The sequence below is a fragment of the Oryza brachyantha genome, chromosome 5 (genome assembly GCF_000231095.2).
Source record: "Oryza brachyantha chromosome 5, ObraRS2, whole genome shotgun sequence".
NCBI classification, from domain to species: Eukaryota; Viridiplantae; Streptophyta; class Magnoliopsida; order Poales; family Poaceae; genus Oryza; species Oryza brachyantha.
Window position 1 is genome coordinate 6,534,211 of NC_023167.2, and position 22,243 is coordinate 6,556,453.

The 22,243-nt window shown below is 40.6% G+C and overlaps 1 protein-coding gene across 8 annotated transcripts; it reads right to left on the reverse strand.

The window, feature by feature from the left end:
* Positions 1–9,798: 9,798 nt before the first annotated feature.
* On the reverse strand, positions 9,799–17,500 carry LOC102713545 (pentatricopeptide repeat-containing protein At2g15980). Of its 8 annotated transcripts, none has more exons than XM_015837671.2 (9): positions 17,047–17,500; positions 15,738–15,796; positions 15,518–15,624; positions 15,375–15,412; positions 15,223–15,301; positions 12,988–14,738; positions 12,030–12,261; positions 11,521–11,574; positions 10,949–11,205 (listed from the first exon to the last, which is right to left on the reverse strand). In XM_015837671.2, exon 6 carries the CDS (start codon positions 14,463–14,465, stop codon positions 13,056–13,058), a length of 1,410 nt encoding a protein of 469 aa, XP_015693157.1. In that variant the 5' UTR covers positions 14,466–14,738; positions 15,223–15,301; positions 15,375–15,412; positions 15,518–15,624; positions 15,738–15,796; positions 17,047–17,500; the 3' UTR covers positions 10,949–11,205; positions 11,521–11,574; positions 12,030–12,261; positions 12,988–13,055. The 8 variants fall into 8 exon arrangements, with proteins under 8 accessions (XP_006654196.1, XP_015693157.1, XP_015693156.1 ...); XM_015837670.2 differs by having other exon boundaries at positions 15,738–15,802; XM_015837675.2 differs by lacking the exon at positions 17,047–17,500 and having other exon boundaries at positions 12,988–13,405; positions 13,481–14,738; positions 15,738–17,008.
* Positions 17,501–22,243: the final 4,743 nt, after the last annotated feature.

Consider the following 22,243-nt stretch of genomic DNA (forward strand, 5'->3'; position numbering starts at 1 on the left):
TTCAAATGGATGTTAAAAGTGCTTTTCTAAATGGCTATATACAGGAGAAAGTTTATGTGAAACAACCACCTGGTTTTGAAAATCCTGATTTTCCCAACCATGTTTTTCGTTTGTCTAAAGCCTTGTATGGCTTGAAACAAGCACCTAGAACATGGTATGATAGGCTTAAAAACTTTTTACTTGCTAAAGGTTTTATAATGGGAAAAATTGATAAAACTCTTTTTGTTCTTAAGCATGGTGATGATCAACTGTTCGTTCAGATTTATGTGGATGATATCATCTTTGGTTGTTCATCTCACCCTTTGGTTGTGGAGTTTGCTGAAACGATGCACAGGGAATTTGAAATGAGTATGATGGGCGAGTTGACTTATTTTTTGGGATTGCAAATTAAACAAACACCTCAAGGTACATTTGTGCATCAAACAAAATACAACAAGGATCTTTTACGACGTTTCAACATGGACAATTGCAAGCCGATGACTACACCTATAGGATCTGCTACTGTGTTAGATCCTGATGAAGATGGTGAAGCGGTTGATCAAAAGGAATACAGAAGTATGATAGGATCATTGCTTTATCTCACTGCTTCAAGACCGGATATACAATTTGCTGTGTATTTGTGCGCTCGATTTCAAGCTTCTCTGAGAGCTTCACATCACCAAGCGGTTAAACGCATCATGAGGTACTTACAACACACTCTTGAATTTGGAATTTGGTATTCTACTTCATCTTCTATATGCTTGAGTGGTTATTCGGATGCGGATTTTGGAGGCTGTAGAATTGATAGGAAGAGTACCAGTGGTACATGCCATTTTCTTGGTACTTCATTGATTGCATGGTCTTCTCGAAAACAATCTAATGTTGCTCAATCAACTGCTGAATCTGAATATGTTGCTGCTGCTAGTTGTTACTCCCAAATTTTGTGGCTTATTTCAACCTTGAGAGATTATGGTCTTACTTTTGAGAAAGTTCCTCTCTTTTGTGATAATACAAGTGCTATTAATATTGCTAAGAATCCTGTTCAACACTCACGCACTAAGCACATTGATATTCGTTTTCACTTTTTGAGGGATCATGTTGAAAAGGGAGATGTGGAATTAAAATTTGTTGATACTACATTGCAATTGGCTGATATTTTCACGAAACCTTTGGATTCTTCTCGATTTGCTTTTCTTCGGGGAGAATTGGGAGTTATTCATCCTTTTGGCATCAATTAAGGGGGAGTTTTTGGCTCCGTGTTGCATTTTCCTCTTTTGATTTTGCATACATGTTTTAATTAATGCATGGTGTGTTTTAAGAAAAAGAAAATCAAAAAAAAGGAAGAGCTTTGTTTCGTGCCTTTAGTATATTGTAGTACTTGCTTGCAATACTTGTTAGAGAATATGATTAGTAATCTAGCTTGTCTGCATTTTTGGTTTATACATGAGCTTTTGATATTGCTTTTAAGGGAGATGATGCATGACACTTAAATTCTATACTTGAATTAAGTAAATATGCAATATTGATGCTAGCATATGGGTTGTTTTTAAATGCTTATATATATGCTTTATTGATTTGTTATTCCTCAATAGCTTTTTAAATTGCTCAAGAGAATAAAAAATATCTATGAGAGAAAAAAATGAATACCGAATCCTTGGACAGTCTTGACGACAAGGACGTATTCGATGTGAGCAAAAATAATGGGTGCCGAATCCTTGGAAACAGTCTTGACGACAAGGACGTACCCAGAATAATTAAAAAAAAATTGAGCAAAAAGGCTCAAGCAAAAAGGTTAAAAATTCTCTTGGTAATTTTGTGCTAGAGCTAATTTGAGAAAGAGTGATAAATACAATGGGTATATATGTACAGTATTTATTTTTCAATCTATGTGTTTGTACCGATGTTGCATTATAACTCTTTGAAATCATGAATTCTTAATGTTGACTTGATCTTAATTGCCAAATCTCAAGTTCATGGTTTTACTTTAGTGCATGCTTGTTAGTTCGCTAGTCACTTTTTCTACCTTGTTATTGCAATACAAGTTCTTGAGTTACTATTGGTACATTGCAAAGCTCTTCGAGAAAAAAATGAAAATAAAAAAACCTTCATTGATGAATTCATTGTCAAAAGAGGGAGAACAAGGTAACAAAAAAAAAACTTTTGTGCATAATTGTCATACTCAAAGGATTTTCTTTCTTTTCAAAAGTGAGAGATTTTTGCATTGCATGCTTTTTGGAGTTACTTCACAAAAACAACAAAACAAATTTTGAAGTGTTTGCCAATGTGTTCATCAAGGGGGAGATTGTAAGATCATAAGCATGATTAATATTTTCTGATAAACAATTGGCTTGCGATTTGGTTTTTAAATTGAATTTGGTTTGGAAACAATTAAGGTGTTGGTGCGAGTGTGTGTAACTAATGTGAGTCAGGTTGCGATATCTGTGCTCGGAAACGGTTGGTTTGTATCTAGTTGTGCAGGTGACTTGAGGTCAATATCGGTCAATGGCGGTGTGATCGTGACTAGGCTCAGGGAGGAGTTAAGGTCCAGACGATCGAGAATGCCAAGTGACAATATTGAATACGAGTTGGCACATGGTGGAGCAACACCGTGTGGAATGGAATCGTAACGGGCTTCACATGTTATATGTGTAAGCGCCGGAAAAATCGTGAAGTAAATCGGATGAAAACTGGAGAAAGAATAAAGAAAAAGAGGAGAGAGAAAATACATGCTACAGTACGCGCGGTACTGTAGCATGCATGTATGTCAGGCAGCTGTGCATTGGTTCGGTCGTCCGTGCATAGCAGGCCGGCATAGTGCAAGTCGGATACGACCGTCCGGCTGTCCGCGTGTCCACGCGAGATAGACTTTGAGTTCGTTTGATTTGGATAAGTTAAATTTGATTAGGAAAACTAAGAGATGAGCCATATTAGTATAAGGAGTCCTACTCGTATTTGGTGATAGACTTTTCGATATAAATAGAGACCGAGGGGTATGCCCCCGGTGTGCTTGTGTGAGACTTAGTTGTTGATTCTAGATCGACGATTTTGATAGGAGTGCTGTTGGTGCACTTTGTAAATACCAGTTGATGCAATAAAGTTAAGATCATTCAATCTACGTTTTCTACTTTCTTCTGGTGATTTTTTGGATTCCGACGATCCGATCGACATCATAGGAGTGACGCGATTCGATGATCTGCTCGGCGGCACATGAGCGGCGCGATCAAGGTAGCGGCGACACAGGAGCGACGTGATCAAGGTAGCAAGTCTTCGTCAATTTTTTCGACAGAGGTAATCCTTTATTCCGCGAAAGATTTTTGGGTTTTGTTTTTCCCTACCATTCACCCCCCTCTGGTAGGTTTTTTTGATCTTGTTCGATCCTACACTAGTAATGTTATTTCACCAATTTCTTACCTTGCAGGCAAATATATCGGGTGAAATGAAATAATTGTTTTTAATAAGTATTGCCTCCAATATGTAGCATGAACAAAAGCCATTTGATTAATACGGAAACGATGAGTAAACAAACTTGGAACACCATAATAAAATTTCATATACCTTGGAGTTTGAGTTGAGGTCTGTTTGGCATTACATTGTTTGCTAAAGAAGTGTTTTCATATTTTGGTGTCTGGTAAACAACTTTTCGTGTAATTTAGATTGCAACTATAATTATTATTATGGTTTGAAAACATAAAAATATATGGAAGAGACCTGTAAAGTCGGATTACATTTTTCCTATTGGTAATTAAATTTGTAGAACAAACTACGGTGATTATAAATTTCAGGTGAATAGCCAATAGGATATTTGAAGTTTTTCTTCAGGGTTAATTTAGTCCCTTATGTATTATCTGAACGAGTGCTCAAAATATATATGTTATGTGGCCAAACATATAACTTGTGCCTCCACAGAAAATGTCAAGGTGGATATGGCATGTCATATAAGATCAATTTTGAAATGTCATAAAAGAAGAAAATGAAAAGGATAAAAAAGGAAAACTCAAACAAAATTTATTTTCAGCCATGGCAGCGCCCCTTCACTTTGTTTTTATATTTATTATTCTTTTTTATTTCTTCCTCTATTGTATACGCAACGCTGGAAGGAATATATACATGTTTTGACCTTAAATGCAAGAATAACATGGTATGTCCACGTGATATTTTTCTGCGGTCTAAGAACAATTTAAAGTAGCATGACAAATTTCAAGGACTATTTCGAAAAATTAGATCATATTTCATGGACTAAACTGACACCAGACAAAGAAAAACATAGGCACCAACAGGGACAGTAAGTCCATTCACACTGTGATCGAGTGGTCTTATGGCCAGCTCAGATTTTTTAGGCTTGAACCATTTCTATTCACAGTGCATGTATCTCTCTAAGTGGACCTCATGCTACAGTATTTTATATTCTCTCCCCTTTTCATATTATCTCCCCTCCCCCATCCACCTCTCTCTCTCCACTCTTCTTCTCCATGTAGATCCAGACCGAACAGAGGCGGTGGACGGGCTGTGGCGGCGACGCTTCGCGGGAGGGGGGACCTCGCGGCGCCGCCTCATCGGGGAGGAGCTTGGGCGGCGGCGCAGTAGGGCCCACGGCAGGGCGTGCAAAGGTGGAGACAACCTTCCCAATGCTGTGCCCTGCCGTGTCCCACCTCAAAACTCTGTCGAGACACTCGTCTCCTGTAGAAGGCGCGCGCGTCTTGGCGAGGCTACGAGCTCTTCTTCCTCTCTCTGCCATGACGGCCGGCGGCGGACGTGGCATGCGTGGTGAGACCACAGGCCATGTCCGCGGCATTGTGAATGGTCTAAAAGATAAGCACATCACAGTACAGACGTACAGTACACCAATCATAAGCAGAACCTTCATCTTCTCCTTGTTACTATCTTTGTTTACAAGTCTTAAAGAGAGGCGCTACAGAGTGGAATAGGTTCTTTGGCCGGCTCTGGTCAGCTTTCATGGACTCGAATTAGAATACATAGCTAGGGTCCCGTCCAGTCATCATGCGCCTGTAGCGTTTAGCGCTGGACGAATCCAAATTCCGGGGAGATGGCTACGTTACGTGACAATGCAGGATAGATAGACAAATGGAAATGCTCTCTCTGACCACTTTCCCGTCGTGGCACGCTGCTTAGCTGCATTATTTTTTCTTAATTTCCCCAACTAGTCTCCATCGATGGTTAGGTTTTCCTTGATTCAAATGTTCCATAGCTCGTTAATTCTCATATCATTTCGAACTTTAATTTCAAACTGTACTGTACTCACATGTAGGACATCTCAAGATGAAATACTGAATTGTTTGTTCTGGTGAGGGGCAGAGCTACAAATTTAGTTCGCACATGTTATCGGTAGGGTGAGAATACAGTAACCTTGCTTAATTTTTAGTACCACGTTTATTATCTAAACTATATAACCTTGGATTTTACACCAAAGGTCGTTGAGGTCAGCTAACCCCAACGGGTGTACTGTAGAACATCGCTAGTTTCGGTGGCTTTAATTGAAAGTACATTTCGGAGAATCTCATCTATATGGCCAATTGTAACACACAACCCATGTGTCTGCGCAAAACCTAACTTCAAGTCAGATATCAACATGACATTTAACCCAACTTCAATTGTTGGAAGTTCTCCGCTTTGTGTATTTGACTTTCCCGAATAGAATATTAATGAGCATAACTTGGCATCCATGAACTAAATCCGGTATGTTAGATTGATTTGGCCAATTCTATTTCCATTCGATTGGAGTACCATCTATGCTTTCGGTGTTGGGGAGGTTCAGAGATCAGAAGGTGCAGACGATTAGCAGGACTAATTAGGCATTACTCCTCTGTTTTAACATTTTAAGAGGTTTTAGGCTTACACAAATTCAAACTCATAGTGATGCTAATGAATTCAGACATATATACAAAACATATACATTAAATCATAAATAAATCTACGTAGAATCATAAAGTCTTACAATATAAAACCACGAGGGTAGATAAATAATTTAAAAATAACTCAATATGATCCTAAAAGTAACTTTTGTATAGAACATTTAAAAAGTACTCTATTTAACCGTTTGAAAAACGAACACATGAAAACAAGATTTAATCTTAGTTGGTAACCTTAGGCCGTGTTCGGCGGTCCCCCTTAGAGCAGGTACAATAGTAGGATATAAGCCAGCTATAAGTATATTTTAAAGAGATAAAAGGGGAGAGAGAAGAGAGGTGAGCTACTAGTTGTACCCAGCTGCACACAGGCTCTAAGACAAAATTTATGTATAATATGTGAGACCATGTATTGATGTTTTGTAGGTAACTATTGTATAGATTGGCTATTAGATTGACTATAGATAAATTGGAGCTAGGAGCTGGCTATACTATTGAACTTGCTCTTAGTTAACTTATCTCCCTCGTTTTCCGCGCACACGTTTACTGAACTGCTAAACAGTGTATTTTTTGTAAAAAATTTCTATAGGAAAGTTGTTTTAAAAAATCATATTAATCTATTTTATATTTTTTAATAATTAATAATTAATTAATCATGTACTAATCTATTACTACGTTTTATGTGCTAGCGCATAAGTTAACTTGTACCCCAGCACCGAACGCGGCCTTAGCCACCAAACGCAGCTAGCCTCTTTAAATGCTTCCTACCCAATCTAGTACTCCCTCCATTTTTTTTTTGTGTCGGTGACTTTTTGATTTACGTTTGACCATTCGTCTTATTCAAAATTTTATCCAGATAGACAAAATTATAAATCATACTTAAAGTTACTTTAGTAATAAATCAAACCATAATAAAATACTACCTCTGTTTCATAATGTAGGATGTTTGACTTTTTTGGTTGCAACGTTTGACCATTCGTCTTATTCAAAAATTCAGTACAAATATGAAAAATGACAAGTCGTGTTTAAAGTTCTTTTGATAATAAATTAAGTAACAAGCAAAATAAATGATATCTTCATAATTTTTTTAATAAAATAAATGGTCAAACATTGCAAACAAAAAGTCAAACATCTTATATTATGAAATGGATGAAGTAGTCAATAATTATATAAATATTTTGAATAAGACGAAGGGTCAAACGTAGATAAAAAAAGTCAACAGCATCAAATAAAAAAATCTCTCTTTTTTCTCTCTCTCATGTAGCAGAGGGGACAAAGGAACTATTGTTTTATTCAATGTAAGATGCACGCGGTAAACTGGTCTATCCTCCGATTAAACATACAGACAGCGAACCCTAATGGGTGTTATCAATTTTTACTATTTTCGGAATATTTTTATCTTTAAATTCCAAAACTAAATCAACAAACGATGAGTAATGGGATAGTATTCTTGTACCAGCGGATTAGCAAGTGCATATAGGACGCGGCTGGAAGCGATGGACCATGGAAGCGACTTGGGTTTTTTAAATAGTACTCTCTCTGTTTTATAACGTAAGATGTTTAACTTTTTTATTTATAATGTTTAACTATTTGTATTATTTAAAAAATTATGGAAATATCATTTATTTTGGTTGTGACTTACTTTATTATCAAAAAACCTTTAAGCACAACTTGTCATTTTTTATATTTGTACTAAATTTTTGAATAAGAAGAATGGTCAAATGTTACAACTAAAAAAGTCAAACATCTTACGTTATGAAACCAAAAAGTCAAACATTCTACATTATGGAACGGAGGTAGTAGAACAAATATAATTGCAAGGCGTGCATGTACATTAATTCGGATTAGAAATTGGATGACCTACAAAGGTTATAACGAAAACACGTTTAATTTAGTCAAACAAGGTGAGCATTCCGTAAGTATTTAGTCAACTGCTGAACTAACGATTATTATGATACCAAAGCTTATCATTCACTTCAAATCCACAAGTCGAAGCTTATTATTGACTCACCATGTCAATAGGCACTTGTCGCAGATCAACTTTTTAGACCAATCTGCTGATGTGAAGTGGAGACGAGGCGAGGACAGGAAACATATATAGATGTTAAACTTGGCATCGATTTTTTGCTCAATTCAATTGGTATAAGAGGGTTAGAGGGCAGAAAAGAATGGAAATAGGATAAAAATTGTTTGCTGCATAATTGGTAGAGAATTCTCTGCTATATCAAAACAAAGGAACGTTTGCGTCGTCCGTCTGAAACATTGTTAGTTTTGTTTAATAAAATTTTCGCTCGATAGTAGTACACAAAGGCTTTTGTAGCCCGTGGATATTGCAGTCATGCACGGAACTACTAAAATTCACATGTAGTTAAATTCTCTAAACTAGATAGTAAAATTCTGTAAAACATATATTCCCTTCATCCCTAGATGTTTGACGCCATTGACTTTTTTATACATGTTTGACTATTCGTCTTATTTAAAAAATTTACTTAATTATTAATTATTTTTATATCAATTTATTTATTGTATGTATATAACTTTAGATATTTTATAAAAGAATTTGAATAAAACGAATGGTCAAATATGTATCAAAAAGTCAATGACGTTAAACACTTAGGGATGGAGGTAATAGTTAACTTCTCTAAAGTTGTTGGCTGGCCAACAAGGTGGAAATTTTGGCTAGCTGGATAGCTTGGACACACCGTTCCACTGAGGTCGATTTTCACAAGTTTGCAAAATTTTAGTTTAAAGAAATTGTCAGATTGTCGCTCTAAAGGCAGATATGAGAGACAAAGATCGAAAGAGAGGTCGCTCTAAGGCGGATACAACAGACAAAGATCGGTCGCGTCAAGTGTAATCAATAACTTGCATTATGTACCACCCTTTTATGGGCCTCTTAGCAACGTAGTTGGTCAATCTGGCCCATATTAGTTGAGTCAAAATTCTAGTAGCACTCATGTGTGTCCTACTAATTAGTCTTATATAGTATAGATGAAAATCTCATGGCTGATGGCTGGCTAGCTTGCTTAGCTCGAGACTAACTTGGCTTGGTTCGTTTGGAATTTTATAACGAGTTAGACCCAAGGTTTTAGCTCTTTAGACATAACAAGCCACGTCGAGCTTTACTCATGAGTTACTCAACCACCCATGCCATAGTCATTAAAGCATTAACAATATATTTCCTCGGTTCCACGTTATAAGACTTTATGGCCTTGGCTAGATTTATGTATACTAATGAATCTAAACACATATAAAACATATACATAGATTCATTCAAAACACATACATTGATACATGAGTGAATCTAGATAAATCTAGAAAGTCTTATAATATAAAACGGATCGAGAGTGTACTTTCTATCTATCTATGCCACCATCTTCATCATCGTCAAGAAGTCCACCTGCCTGCACGCCATCTGGTAAGGCAGGACGCTTCTCACCTTTCCCACGTCATCGTGCAAAGGATGAGGCATCCCATTGAGCATGGTGTCCAAGCACTTGGACAGCTTCTTGACTCTTGAGGATATTTAAAAACTTGACCAGCCTAACAGTTAAACTGAAAAAAAAAAAATTGGAACCAGCACACTCCACGGGATTCCATGTATGATTGGTTTTGTCCAAGTACTATTGGATCGCATGATCGTATTGTAGGATCTAATTATACTCCCTCCGATTTTTTTTTAACGACGTTGATTTTTTTGATACCTTCGCCTTATTCAAAAAATTTATGTAATTATTGACTATTTTATTATGATTGGTTTATTACTAAAGTAACTTTAACTATGATTCATAATTTTGTATATTTGAACAAAATTTTTGACTAAGACGAAGGGTTAAACGTAAATAAAAAGTTAACCGCATCGGAAAAAAAACCAAAGGGAGTACTAAATATATGTATCCCAATACCACGCCAATACTAAAGATCCATATCGGTCCTACACTGAAACAAGCACTCGGCGGCTCGGTTTGTTTGAAAGACCGTCCCTGCAATTGATCCGGGATGAACAGGTGAACCGAAGCAAACCGAGCCAGTCAACTAGCTTGGTAATGGTAAGCCTATTTGTTATAATTAAACTTCAAAAATAGGTCCCATTCTGCATCATCGATCCTGGGTTGATGAGTTTGAAGCTTCACGTTTGCTAGTAAGAAATGTCATTATACGAAGAAAGAGCAGTGTTAGTTTTTGAGCCGCAGTTCAACCAGCATTTCACTGGACAAACGGCCCAGACCAATGAACCAGTGAACCAGGAGCTTGACCTGTTGGATCACTAATCCGACTTTTGTTACTGTGCTACGGAGGTCTAGCTACAGCCTGAATACCTAGGGAGGTCTAAGAGCATCTCCAACCGTGTCTGATTTCTTCTTCTAAATTTATTTTTAGAAAATTAGTCTAAATGTAATCTCCAACAGCCCTCAATACATATTCTCAATTTTACATTGTTGCTAATACTAACTCAAAAATGAGCTAGATTTAGAGTTTCTTTTGGTGTTCCCAACTGCTCGATCCGATAAAAAAAAAAAATCAACTCTGCACATACTCCCACCTAATTTCTTGATCATAGGAGTGAATCTAGAGATTTTGGGTTGACTTTTTCATGGGAGTCTTAGGAAGATCTTGAGAAAATTCGTGGATGTTGTTGGGCTGTATTTGGAGCTTATTACTCTTAGTGATTAATCTCCTAGACAGTTAGACGTCACCCCGTAGCTTCCAAATTCGTTGTGGTTGACCTAGGGAGTTTGACAAGGCATCACCTTGCCACCAGAAGGAAGAGTTAACCCTATGATAGTGAAATTCCTTGCTCTCCTAGGAAGTTGCTATGTAGAGAAAATCACACCTAGGTTTGGATTGATCGCTTGACCATGATCTTGGTGGTTGGTCTAGAATCAATCAATCTAGAGGTACTAATTTGAAAAGCCTTGTTGGCTCCGTGGCTGAGAGCTAGGTGAGACAAAAGAATAAAGAGAGATCCATCTCTCAAGAGCACGTAAATGTAGAGTAGATTCTTGAATCCTTGTGTCTCTCTTGTGATTTTACTTTTCTTCTATTTTGTGCAAGTTCTTGTCTCGTCACCGCACACATCCTCTCATCAAGAACTTCACCTGAAAAGGGGATTATATCAATTCACTCTTTTCAAAGCCAGACAATCCAGTGTTTCAGACAGAACGGTCCATTGCACAACCTACATGACCGACAGGTTTTAACCGCTGCTATTCTTAGTGCAATGTAACCACATCATTTTTTTGGTCCACAGCAAACAGGTCCCCAACAAAACAAGTGATATCTGATCCTACGCAGCCAGGCTCTCCCTGCCTTTTTGCAATGGTTCGAGCCAGGCCCATGATCTGAACAAACCACCGGTATCCTGCACGCAGCGTACCAAACATGCCCTAACTTCTGTTAATTAGTTTGATTATCAGAACTAGTATTCGGAAGAACTTGTTTGCACACCCTTCTGCACTACGTACCTTGCACAAGTCATAAAACTAGTTTATACAATATTGAACATAAATGATATTTGGTGATAAAATTCTGTGAGAAATGCTAACATAACTCCATAAATGTATAGGAAACTGACTTAACGAATTACCATTGTTAAAAATTTATGAACATGCTAATGTTTGACCTTTAAACAAATGAAATAGCAATTCAGTAGTTGGTGAAGATAGCGAAAGTTTACCTCAACAGATTGCACTCCACATATAGAAGATCATGGATGGAATTTGCTACTTGCCTGGAAAAACAAGTGCATGCCATTTTTGTATCAGAGAATTCACTACCAGATTCTAAGACAAAAAAACTTGACTCAGGATCAAGTTTTTAAAACCTGAAAGGTATTGTCTGGAATACTAGAACTTTTATATAAATTTTCATAATTGAGAGATTCACTTTGGTTAATCAATCACATTGGCTTCAGGCTTTTCACAGCTACGAGCACTATATAGATATTTGACAAATCTTTCAATTCGTGATGCAGTTTCTAGGGTCTGCACTCTATAAACATGGAAGGGCAAATAAGTCAATGGACAGAAAACATCAAAGCGAGATAAAACTTCAAACTCAGAGCGCGATTTGATTCCACAACAGTAGATGTACATTTCAACAACAAATTATACTGTTGTAAGCATCCATAAGAAAATATTTAAGTAAAAATAAAAAAAAAAACTTGCCATGCATCATGATCCATACCTGATCTACTGCATGAACTGCAAAACTTTTCCCATACTTCATCTATATGAATCGAAGAAAATCATTGGAATGGATTGAGGTTGGCGTTCTACAAACACTGAGTTAACCACACAACAACAACAAACAGTGCATCTTGGATCATGTGACTGTGGGATATGAAACTTCTGCATGCTGGAAGGATATCTGACATCACAGTTTAATGGGACTATTCCAGTGGATAAAAACAAGCAACCTGCAATTAAGATATTAACTAGTCACTTCAGTGCTCGAGATGATTTTTGTGAGCAGAGTAACTCCTCTAGAAATCAGATCATCTGAGAATTGAGACAGGTGAGTATAATTAACAAAAGATAATCACATTTTAAAATCAAACAAATTGATCATAAATCATGTACTCTCTATATTCCACATGGTAAGAGTTTCTCGCTCTAGATTCATTTACTGACCAACGCATATGATTTATATATCTGTCTAGAATTATTAGCACTCATATGAATCTATGCAAGCCTACAAAGTCTTACACTGCGGCATGAAGGAAGTATATACCAAGTGAAAATAATGAAATTATGAGAACCGGTAAGGAAGTGCACGTCCTATGGGACCATATAAAAAGGACAGCTAAGAGCATATACTTCAGCAGAACTCTGTAAAGTTCAATTTACAAGAAAAAGAACAGGAGGCATCTCCCTCTGTTTCCAAAAAGCAAAGATTTTATAGTGTCATTCGGTGCAAACAAATAATTTTATAAATCATCTAGCGGAAAATTAAATCAGGAATGAAGACTAATATTCAAAATTAACAGTTAGAATGTAAAATATGGATTAGTACTAAAGCAATAGTGATGTACTGAGGAAAGAACAAAAATATCATGAAAACTAGTATACAATTGATACCAAAAAACTAAAAGAACACAAATAAAGGAATAATATCCCTACGATAAGTTCAACAAGAGATTTACCAGATTTTTACAGTGCAACAAGGAGAGCTGAAAAACCATGCATGACTGTGTAAAGTTAAGGCAAAATATCATTCACCCTCATCGCTTATCACCAGCAATTCCTTCCTCAACCTTTCTGCCATCCCATAATCCTCAGTCTTTTCATAGGCACAGACAAACGCATGGTATATCTCACGGCGAGCCTTGAATCCCTTACCAGCCATTTCTGCTTGGAGTCTCATTGCCAACTCCACCTCCCCTTGGTCACAAAATTCCCTTATCAATACCTCGTAGCATCCCTGACTTGGCACAAACTCTTCCCTCCTCATCTCTTCCTTCAAAAAACCTAGTGCCTCATTCACTCTTTTCTTCTGACACAGTACATTCACCACCTCCTCGACAACTTCTGCCACCATCTGGAAGCCCCTCCTCCTCATGTCTGCACGCACAAGCATTGCCATATCAATATCCCCCACCCTACAATGCCCTCTAATCAACCATTCAAATGTCGTACCGCTCGGGTCAGTCACACTCATCTCCATATCCTTGAACATCTCCTCTGCCATCCCTACCTCTCCGGAACCACAGTACCCACTGATCATCGTGTTGTATGTGGCAACATCTGGTTGGATACCTTCCTGAACCATCTCATCCCACAGTCCTCGCGCCTTCTCCATATCTTTGCAATCACAATATGCAGCCATCCGAATGTTGTAGGTGCACACATTGTGCCTGCAGGAATATCTGCCCATTTCCTGGAGCACAATCTTGAAATCATTGCACTTCCCTTCACGATAGAAAGCGAGGAGGAGGGAGTTGAAGGTATGAACAGTCGGCAGTAGCTGGCTGTTGATCCTTGAACATGGGCGCGTGTATATTTCATGGTACATGTCAAGGGCCGCGGCGGCAGAGGGGAGGGAACGGAGGAGGATAGTAGAGGTGGAGGGGAGGGGGCGAGCACCGGCTGCAAGGATGTAACGAGTGATGGAGGTCGCAGCAATGGTGTCCTGGCGGGAGCGAAGGTAGGCGAGGAGGAGAAGGTCAAAGACAAAGGGGGCGGAGGAAAAGCGACGGTAGGTTGCGGCTAGGGCAGTGAAGATTTGAGAATGTGGGTAGTGGTGAGCAGTGGAAGCGAGGACAGAGAGTGCAGCATGGCGGAGGCGGGAGTTGGCCGCAACATGGGTGACGGAGACTGAGAGGAGGAGTGGGGGAGGGGAGCCAGAGGGAAGCAGGTGGCGCATGGCGAAGAGATGGAATCTTAGAGCCACGTTCGGGCGGTGCCGGAGCAGGAGGGGGATTGCCGCGATGGCAGAGACCGGGAGGGGATTGGGCACGGGTAAGGAGGAGAGGTGTGACCACTTCGACCTGGAGCGGTGGGAGGTGAGAATGGAAGCGGTGGTAGTGGCATACGGGTGATCAGCATCAATGAAGTACAGGGACGAATTGTCAGCAGTGGGATCTCCACCCAAGGCCTTGACGTCTCGAACTGGAGTATGCATTGGGGAAGGAAGAGTATGAGTACCCGATCTAGCTGAGCTGACTAGCAGCCTTTGCCTCCTCTCAAAATTATCATCTCCATTTGGTTCCAATGACAAGATTGGACGATTCTAATTCCAAGAAAGTTGAATTGCTTCAAAGCCAAAATTTTGCATTTGGCTGATAGAATGAAAAAAGTCAAATATATGCCCAAATCATGTTTTGTTGATTAGAGGCAACTAGGAAGAAAAGCTACTCCACTTATCCATACTTCTCCTCATCCTTCTCCAGTTGACCTGCAGGGGAAGGCCTAAGCGTAAGTCTATGGTTTAAACCTTAAAACTATTAATCATTGCTTCCAGCAAAACACTGAATTCTGGCATCCATTAATCTCATTCTGGAATCTGGAGTTTGTCATAAAAGAATTCGAGTTATTCCTCATGTAAAATTAAAATAAAGGTTGGCCTAGAGAGATGCTTATGAACAGTTGACCCAGACAGCGCATCATAGAGGTCTCAGAATGAACACCTCACAACAAATGTAATATCCAATAGCAAATGGATATGCTGACCATATTTGGGTAACGCCACATTTGCAAGGTAAGACTAATTATTTTATAGGATGGATATAGAAAGGATTGCTTTCATGATAGTAACCAGTAAAATAATGCAGATGCACTCATTTTCTATATTACCATAAAGTTAGAAACAATATTATGAGCCGTTATTATAGTAGGAAAGGAAAAAAATAAAGGTGAGGACAAAGAGTTCAGGCAATCACCTATTCATTTAATTGAATCCAACATGAAATTAGTCAATCACCAATGTAGAAATTGACAAACAGTGGACCACAATATTTCCTGTTCATACACAAAATTTATCATCAAACAACCAATAAAAACAGGAAAAAAGGTCATGAGAGGCGGTTTTTACCTTCACTGGAGGGGAGGACCCTAGGTGCTAAAGGCAACCTAAAGAATGGAAGCATGGTGTCAGCCGATGGAAATTTCAATAGTAACTTTCTGCTTCTGTCTGTTGATGTCGATGGATCAATAAAACAAACCTGATACCTATACCTTAAAATGATTGAAGGCAATTTTCTTTATGATAGATACACAAACAGGTGAAGGGGACAGCAAGGAACGATCAGGTGCACGGTCAGAATCAAGATGTTATCCTTCATCTGTTGAGTTGACAATTTACAGGTTGAGACAAACAGCATATCATTATACAATAGCTGTAAATGCACATACTTGTAGTCAGAAGAGAGTAGAATTATTTAGTGTTAATTTGCACCTTTCAAATTTATTTGGGTTCCCATATAGTGCATTTTCAGCTTCATTTGATTTTCCTGCCTGAAACTTTCAAAAGCACCAAAAAATCATATACTAATAGCATTTCTGAGGAGTATCAAGAAGTCAAATTTATCGAGCAACTTTCAGATAAGTAATTCATATAACGTTCACATCATCCATGCTGCTCTATCAATATACTCCTAGGTCACCATTATAATCACCATCACCAAATGAGTACTCTATCAATATACTAAATACACAGAATTAGATGCAAAAATTGTTGTATAAACCTAATTGCCTCCTCGGTTGCCAATATAAAGAATTAGTGATGGATGAAAGAATTTCTGAAATTGGGGGCTGTTGCTTTCTTTGGAGAAGTGGGTGAGATATTCGACCAGAAAGGACATAGCGGCAATGGTGTCCTGTGACCAAAGGGAGGATAGGCTTATATCTCAACCTTGATGTACCAATCTGCAATAATTCCACAACCAAGAGATAAAAAATACAGTAAGTGGCTGTTTGTTTGCCTATATTGCACCTGACTCGCACAAACAAATCAGCTATTTGGTTGGCGAGTATCAGAGCCTGGCTCACCTCGTGCAGATTCCCTTCTGTGGTCTGGCCCGGAGGAAATGCAGAAAGAAATCGACCGGTCGGGTTCGGTCGGATTTCACCTTTCCTATATCCTAACCCACATTTTCCAATCGGGTTCGGATCTAATACGGATATTATCGAATATGGATACAATCGCGGATAATACCGGGTACAAATACGATACAAATACGTACTAAAGCGGATACGAACACTTATGCGTACAAATATTTATGCGGATATCGAGTCAAAATAACAAGCATATATACCACATAGACAATAGCTATTGAATATTTGCATATACCCAAAATGCGATGGTATTAGTTGCTAGCAGCATATTAATGTCTAATGGTACCGAAATAGTAGCAAAGTAATAGTTCTTTAGTGGTACACACAGTCACACATTTAGTAGATCTGGAAGGAGGCTTGATCTAGAGTAAACAATAACTAATCATACCAAATAAACACCTGAAATTTAGTAGATCTGGAATATTCAATCCACACAATTTAATACAAAATAAAGGCAGAAATGCGTAATCATACCAAAATTCTACTCTTGAACATTTCAATCCACACAAATAAAGGCAGAAATGCATAATCTTTTAGTAGATCTGGACAGTGCTCACATGACAGTAAATCAATAGCACATGAGAAAAAATTTGAGAGGAAATGACTGAGGAAAGGGAAAGAGGAAGAGAGGACACCCCGTTTGCACTTACCTGACAGCACACAGATGGGCGGCGGCATCGGAGTCCGTCAACAAGAGATGGGCGGTGGCGTCGAGGTCCGGCGGAGGAGATAGGAGGCGGTGTCGGCGTCAGGCGTAGATGATGTGCGGCGGCGTCGGCGTCCCGCGGGAGAGAGGTGTGGCGGCCGGGGAGAGAGGTGGGCGGCAGAAGCGGGAGAGAGAGATGGCCGACGTCCGGTGGGAGATGGCCGGCATCCGGTGGGAGAGCTGGCCGGCTGACGGTGGGAGAGATGGGCGGCAGCCGGGGAGAGAGGTGGGCAGCGGAAGGGGGGAGGGAGAGATGGCCGCCGTTCGGTGGGAGAGCTGGGCGGCGGCCGGGGGGGAGGTGGGCGGCGGACGGCGGCAGAGATGGGCGGCGGCGGACGGCTCTCCGGCGACTCAACCACGGCGACAGCGCAGCGCCACCTTGCCAAACCCTAGTTTTTTCTTTGGGGAGAGAAGTGAGAGGGGGGGGGGGGGGGGGGGGGGCGTGCGACTGAGGAGGCTGCAGCGGGACGGGACTGCACGGGTGGGTGCAGGCAGGCTGAGGGGAGAAGCTCGATTCGGCCGTTTCTCCTCAGGCTGGCTGTGGAGGCTTTTTTTTTTTTTTTTTTTTGCATCTGCTCTCATCCTCATTCTATCAACCAAATATCCATCTAGTTATATGTAGATGTAAGTCAAATTTAATACAGACAATCAAATAGGTCCATAGAACACGACAGTATCTTAGGGTGGGGAGAGGCCTATCTGGTGGAAAGGACTGGAGAAGGGCTAGAGACCTCGACAGCTCGGCGCCTTGGCAGGGGAGGAGGTCGGACGGCGCCTCGACGGTGGGAGACGCACGCCGGACGACGCCTCAGCTGCAGAAGGCGGATGCCGGCTTGGACGAGGAGAGGTGGACGTCTGGCGGCGGGAGACGGCCGTCGGATGCCGCACCGGCGGGGAGACGCGGAGGCTCGAGGCGTTCGGTGTTTGGCGGAGGCCGGAGGGAGGCTGACGGCGGCGGGTTGTGTGTGAAAGTGCGATAGCTGGGAGCCGACGCCGCCGTAGGCCCGTAGTGCGACGGAGGGAGGCGACGACGCCCTAGTGTCGATGCCGAGCCGGCGCCACCCCATGATTGTAACATCCTAATTTTTGCGAGTCCAAAAATTCCGTTAATAAAAAATCTCAATCTCAAAAAAAAAATCCTGATTATCGTACCAAACCCTCGAGCTTAATCGTTCCAGAGGAATAATAAATCATCTATTCTTTTTTCTCGGCGTCTCTGGCTCTCCAAAAATCTACACGACTAAAATTCTTTTTGGAGAATTTAACCACGCAAATAAAATTTTCGATCGTCGGAAATTTATTTATTTGAGTCGTTGATCGCCCAACGAATTTTATTCATCTTATCTAATCTCCGTTTAGAATATTTTATTTTATTCCAAACTCCTACCATCAAATTAAATATCTTTTCCAATCTTCTATCTGTCACAATATTTCTATTTACTCTGACCCCGATCGTCCAAATAAATATTGTCTCATCCTTTATCTATCCCTTTTCATTCTCAATTTCGACCGACTAAATATTATTCGCCTCGTCCGTTATATATTACTTTTTCCGGTCATCCGATTAAATATTAATCACCGTGACTATTATCTATCTCATTTATCTCTGACTCCATTTATTCCGTAAAATTCAATTATTCATCATATCAAAATATTTCACGGGAGACAAATAAACTTCATACGTCTCTATTTTATCAATTCACTACACCAGTGATATTTTTCGCAGGCGCAGTATACATCTCCGCACACAGCAAGCAACAACAAATCCCATCGCATCGCCATGCCGCCGCCACAGAACGCCGCACGTCGCGCCACTGCCGCAGCCATACCGCCGTCGCACGTCGCGCCGCCACGCGTCGCATCACCATGCTGCCGCCGTCGCATCGCCATCCCATCGCCGTCGCGCCGCCCTCGCCACGTCGCCACCACACCGCCGCACGTCGCGCGGCCATGCCTACGCATACTGCCGCCATGCCGTCGCGCCGCCAACCAGGTCGCCTGGCCTCGCCTATAAAAGGGAGGGGCAGTGCCCCGACGCCGTCGCCCTCCCTCCTCTCAGCTGCTGCTTTCCCCCTTGCCGGCGCCGCCGCGCTCAGCCCCGGCCGCCTCCTCTGCCGGCGCTGCTGCCGAGCGGCTGCGCTCCCGTGCGACGCCCGCGCCGGCCGGCACCCGCCGCTGCCCCGGCTGCCGCCCATCTCCCATCGCACCGCCCCTCCCTGCCTCCTCCCCGCCGTCCTGTGTGAATAGAAGAGAGAGGCAGAGAAGCAGCAAAGTGAGACAGAGAGCTGCGGGAGAGGAAGGAGAGGAAGACAGGAAAAGAGGAGAGTAATTGAGGTGGGCCCCACTGGACCCCACCACCAGCTGCCACTTTTCTGCCTCCTGCCCGCAACAAAAAAAAGAAAGAAGAGAGGCAGCGACAGAAAAGGATTGAGAGGAAAAGAAGGAAAGAAAATAATAGGGAGAGGGGAGTACATCAGTCTACTTTGCCACTCTAGAGTCTAAATCGGATCCTCTTTAATTTGAAATCTAATCCACTCAAGTATAATCTCTTTTGGTGTTTCCATATTAATCCTGTCCTAATCCATCGAGCGATCAAGATTAATACCGGGCTAAAATTTTTCTATTTATTTCTAAAAATATTTATTTACATTTATTATTTAGTTAATACTAAAATAATTATTTCGAACCATGTATTTATTCAAACTATTATTAGATACTAGTTTGCTCCCTCCTTATCCGAAAATCTATTTATAAGTATAATTATCTATACTCTAAATAAAGTGTTTATTTATTCAAAACTAATTAATTATGGCTAAATACTTGTTTACCCCTTTTATTTGAAAACCTTTTAGCTATTAAAAGTATATATCTATTTTCCAAATAAATAAGTGTTCTATTTATTCAAAACCTATTTTTTTTATCTATAAATATTTTATTAGCAAAGATCTATGTTTTATTACCATCTCTTACTAGCCACCGTCCTCTATTTTAATTAGTTTATTGTTTCCTTTTAAAAGAGATTTATTTTATTTCAAAAACATTTATTTGATTTCAACCCCTTTTTAATTGTTAATTGTTTCTAAAATAAAAGTGTGTTTCCAAATATTTATAAAAAGTCTTTGTCTTCTCCCGGTCATTTATAGAAGTCGCCTTGAGTCATTTTCTTTGCTAGCGATCTCACGTTTGCGCCAACGCATCGCTTTATTAGTTCGGGAGTAGCAGCGAGTCGTGCGAGGACCTGGGTATAGCAGACGAGTCACGCGAGGAACCAGTTTCGCGAGACTTCGAATCAGGCAAGTCACCACACCTTTTGATCATGTTGAACCTATGTTTGAAAATACATTCTTTTACTTTAAATTGCATGCAGAACAATTAGAGACCTACTGTAGTTAGATATACCCCGTTATATGCTTGATTACCCTGAAACCTTTATAGCCTCATTACTCAATTATAACTTAGTCAATCTATGACATTGCTTAGCCTTGCTATTAGCTACATTTTATTCAATACTATACTTTTAAATTGATTATGATGATGTTGAGGCGTTACTCAGTGGAAGTAATTGCATGACGGCAGATGGAGACATGAGCGTCACCCAGCCATGTTGAGAGTGAGTTGTTATGATAAAAACTGTTTTCGATTGGAGCGGAATGGTGAGAGTATGGGTGGTTCCAGGGAAAGGTTAGCCACCCTGATTAGTTAAGGACCGAGCCATATAGCTATACATGAAATGACCATCATACAACCGTGTTTCTGAAATGGGTATAGACCTAGCTTAGTAAATAGCCGAGCGGAGGCGGTGCCCAAGCCGTGGTGGTTCTTACGAGAGTGCAAGTAGGCAGGAAGCCTATTGCACACGGGATGGCCACGAAGGCTAGTCCCGGTGAATTGTAGTATATGCTGGTTTACTCCTTCCTTGGGAACACCAGAACTTCTCTCACTGCTAGTAACGTCACGTCTAGAGTGCAATGGAGACTAAAGTTCATGGAGCGAGCACTGCCGAAGTGAGGTTATCGAAAAGTTTTACCATGACCGTCTTATGTATTGAGACGAAGCTCATATGTTAGGTAGTCGTGGAGCACGGGAAAGTGTACAACCACTGCAGTGTGTTTAAATTTATTCGAATAGCCGCGCTCTCGGATATGAGCATCGGGACATGACATACATTTGGCTAGACTCATAAAACCCAGCAGTTGAGTATGGGATCAGAATGAAAGTATGGTATGTGTGTCTAGGTGATTCACTCCTTGAGAGGCAAGGGAATGAGTTATCTAGAAGATGGCATGGGTGCCATGATGGATGGAACTTTCATGGTTGTTTAAATACACATGGTTTATAAATTGCTGCTAGAAAATAGGTCTTGTGAAAACTATTTGCGAATGCTACTTTTATGCAAAAGAATCCTATAGCTTCCTTGTTATAACCTTACATGTGCATATTTCTGTGGTGACTTGTTGAGTACCTCTATACTCACCTTTGCTTAATACAACCTCCAGTGCTTAAGAGGATCTGGCTCCAGATCCATTATAGAGCTACGGAGTTATCCTAGTTGAAGCGGTCGTCCTCCCAGACACCGCCTGTGTCGTGTGAGACGTGTCCTCCTGTTCCCTTCGCTTTCGCTGTCGCTATTGTAAAGATTTTGATTTAACTAAAGGTTCGTAATTAAACCCTTTCTACCTTATCTTTTTGTCGTGATATGTGATGATCCAACTATGTATGTGTGTACCAACTACTGATCCAGGGATTGGTACTAATAAACAGATAAGGTTACCGATTAGCGAAATCGGGGGCCGACAGTGACACTGTGTCTCCGTGAGCCGATGCGTGCGTGTGTACCAGAGCGTACTAGTTTGCCTGTTTGGGCCTTGAAAGTTGATGGCCCAAAATTAGCAATTGTCTGCTTGTTGCCCCTAAACCGGATATTAATCCGAGTAGTATCCGCAATTTATCCCGGATAATCCGTATCCGTCGGGTATTGCCCTCCCGAACCTGATCTTATATCCGCGAAAAAATATCCGGATTCAGCTCCGAATCCGTGTAAAATCCCGGGTACCCGAATTTGTCCCGAATTAATATGGGCGGGCGGACGGTCGGGAAATATCCATCCCGTTTTCACCCCTAGGCCCCCACCCCCAATTGAG

Coding starts and splice junctions, on each gene's coding strand:
- LOC102713545 (XM_006654133.3), bottom strand. CDS start 14,465: ATGCATACTCCAGTTCGAGACGTCAAGGCCTTGGGTGGAGATCCCACT.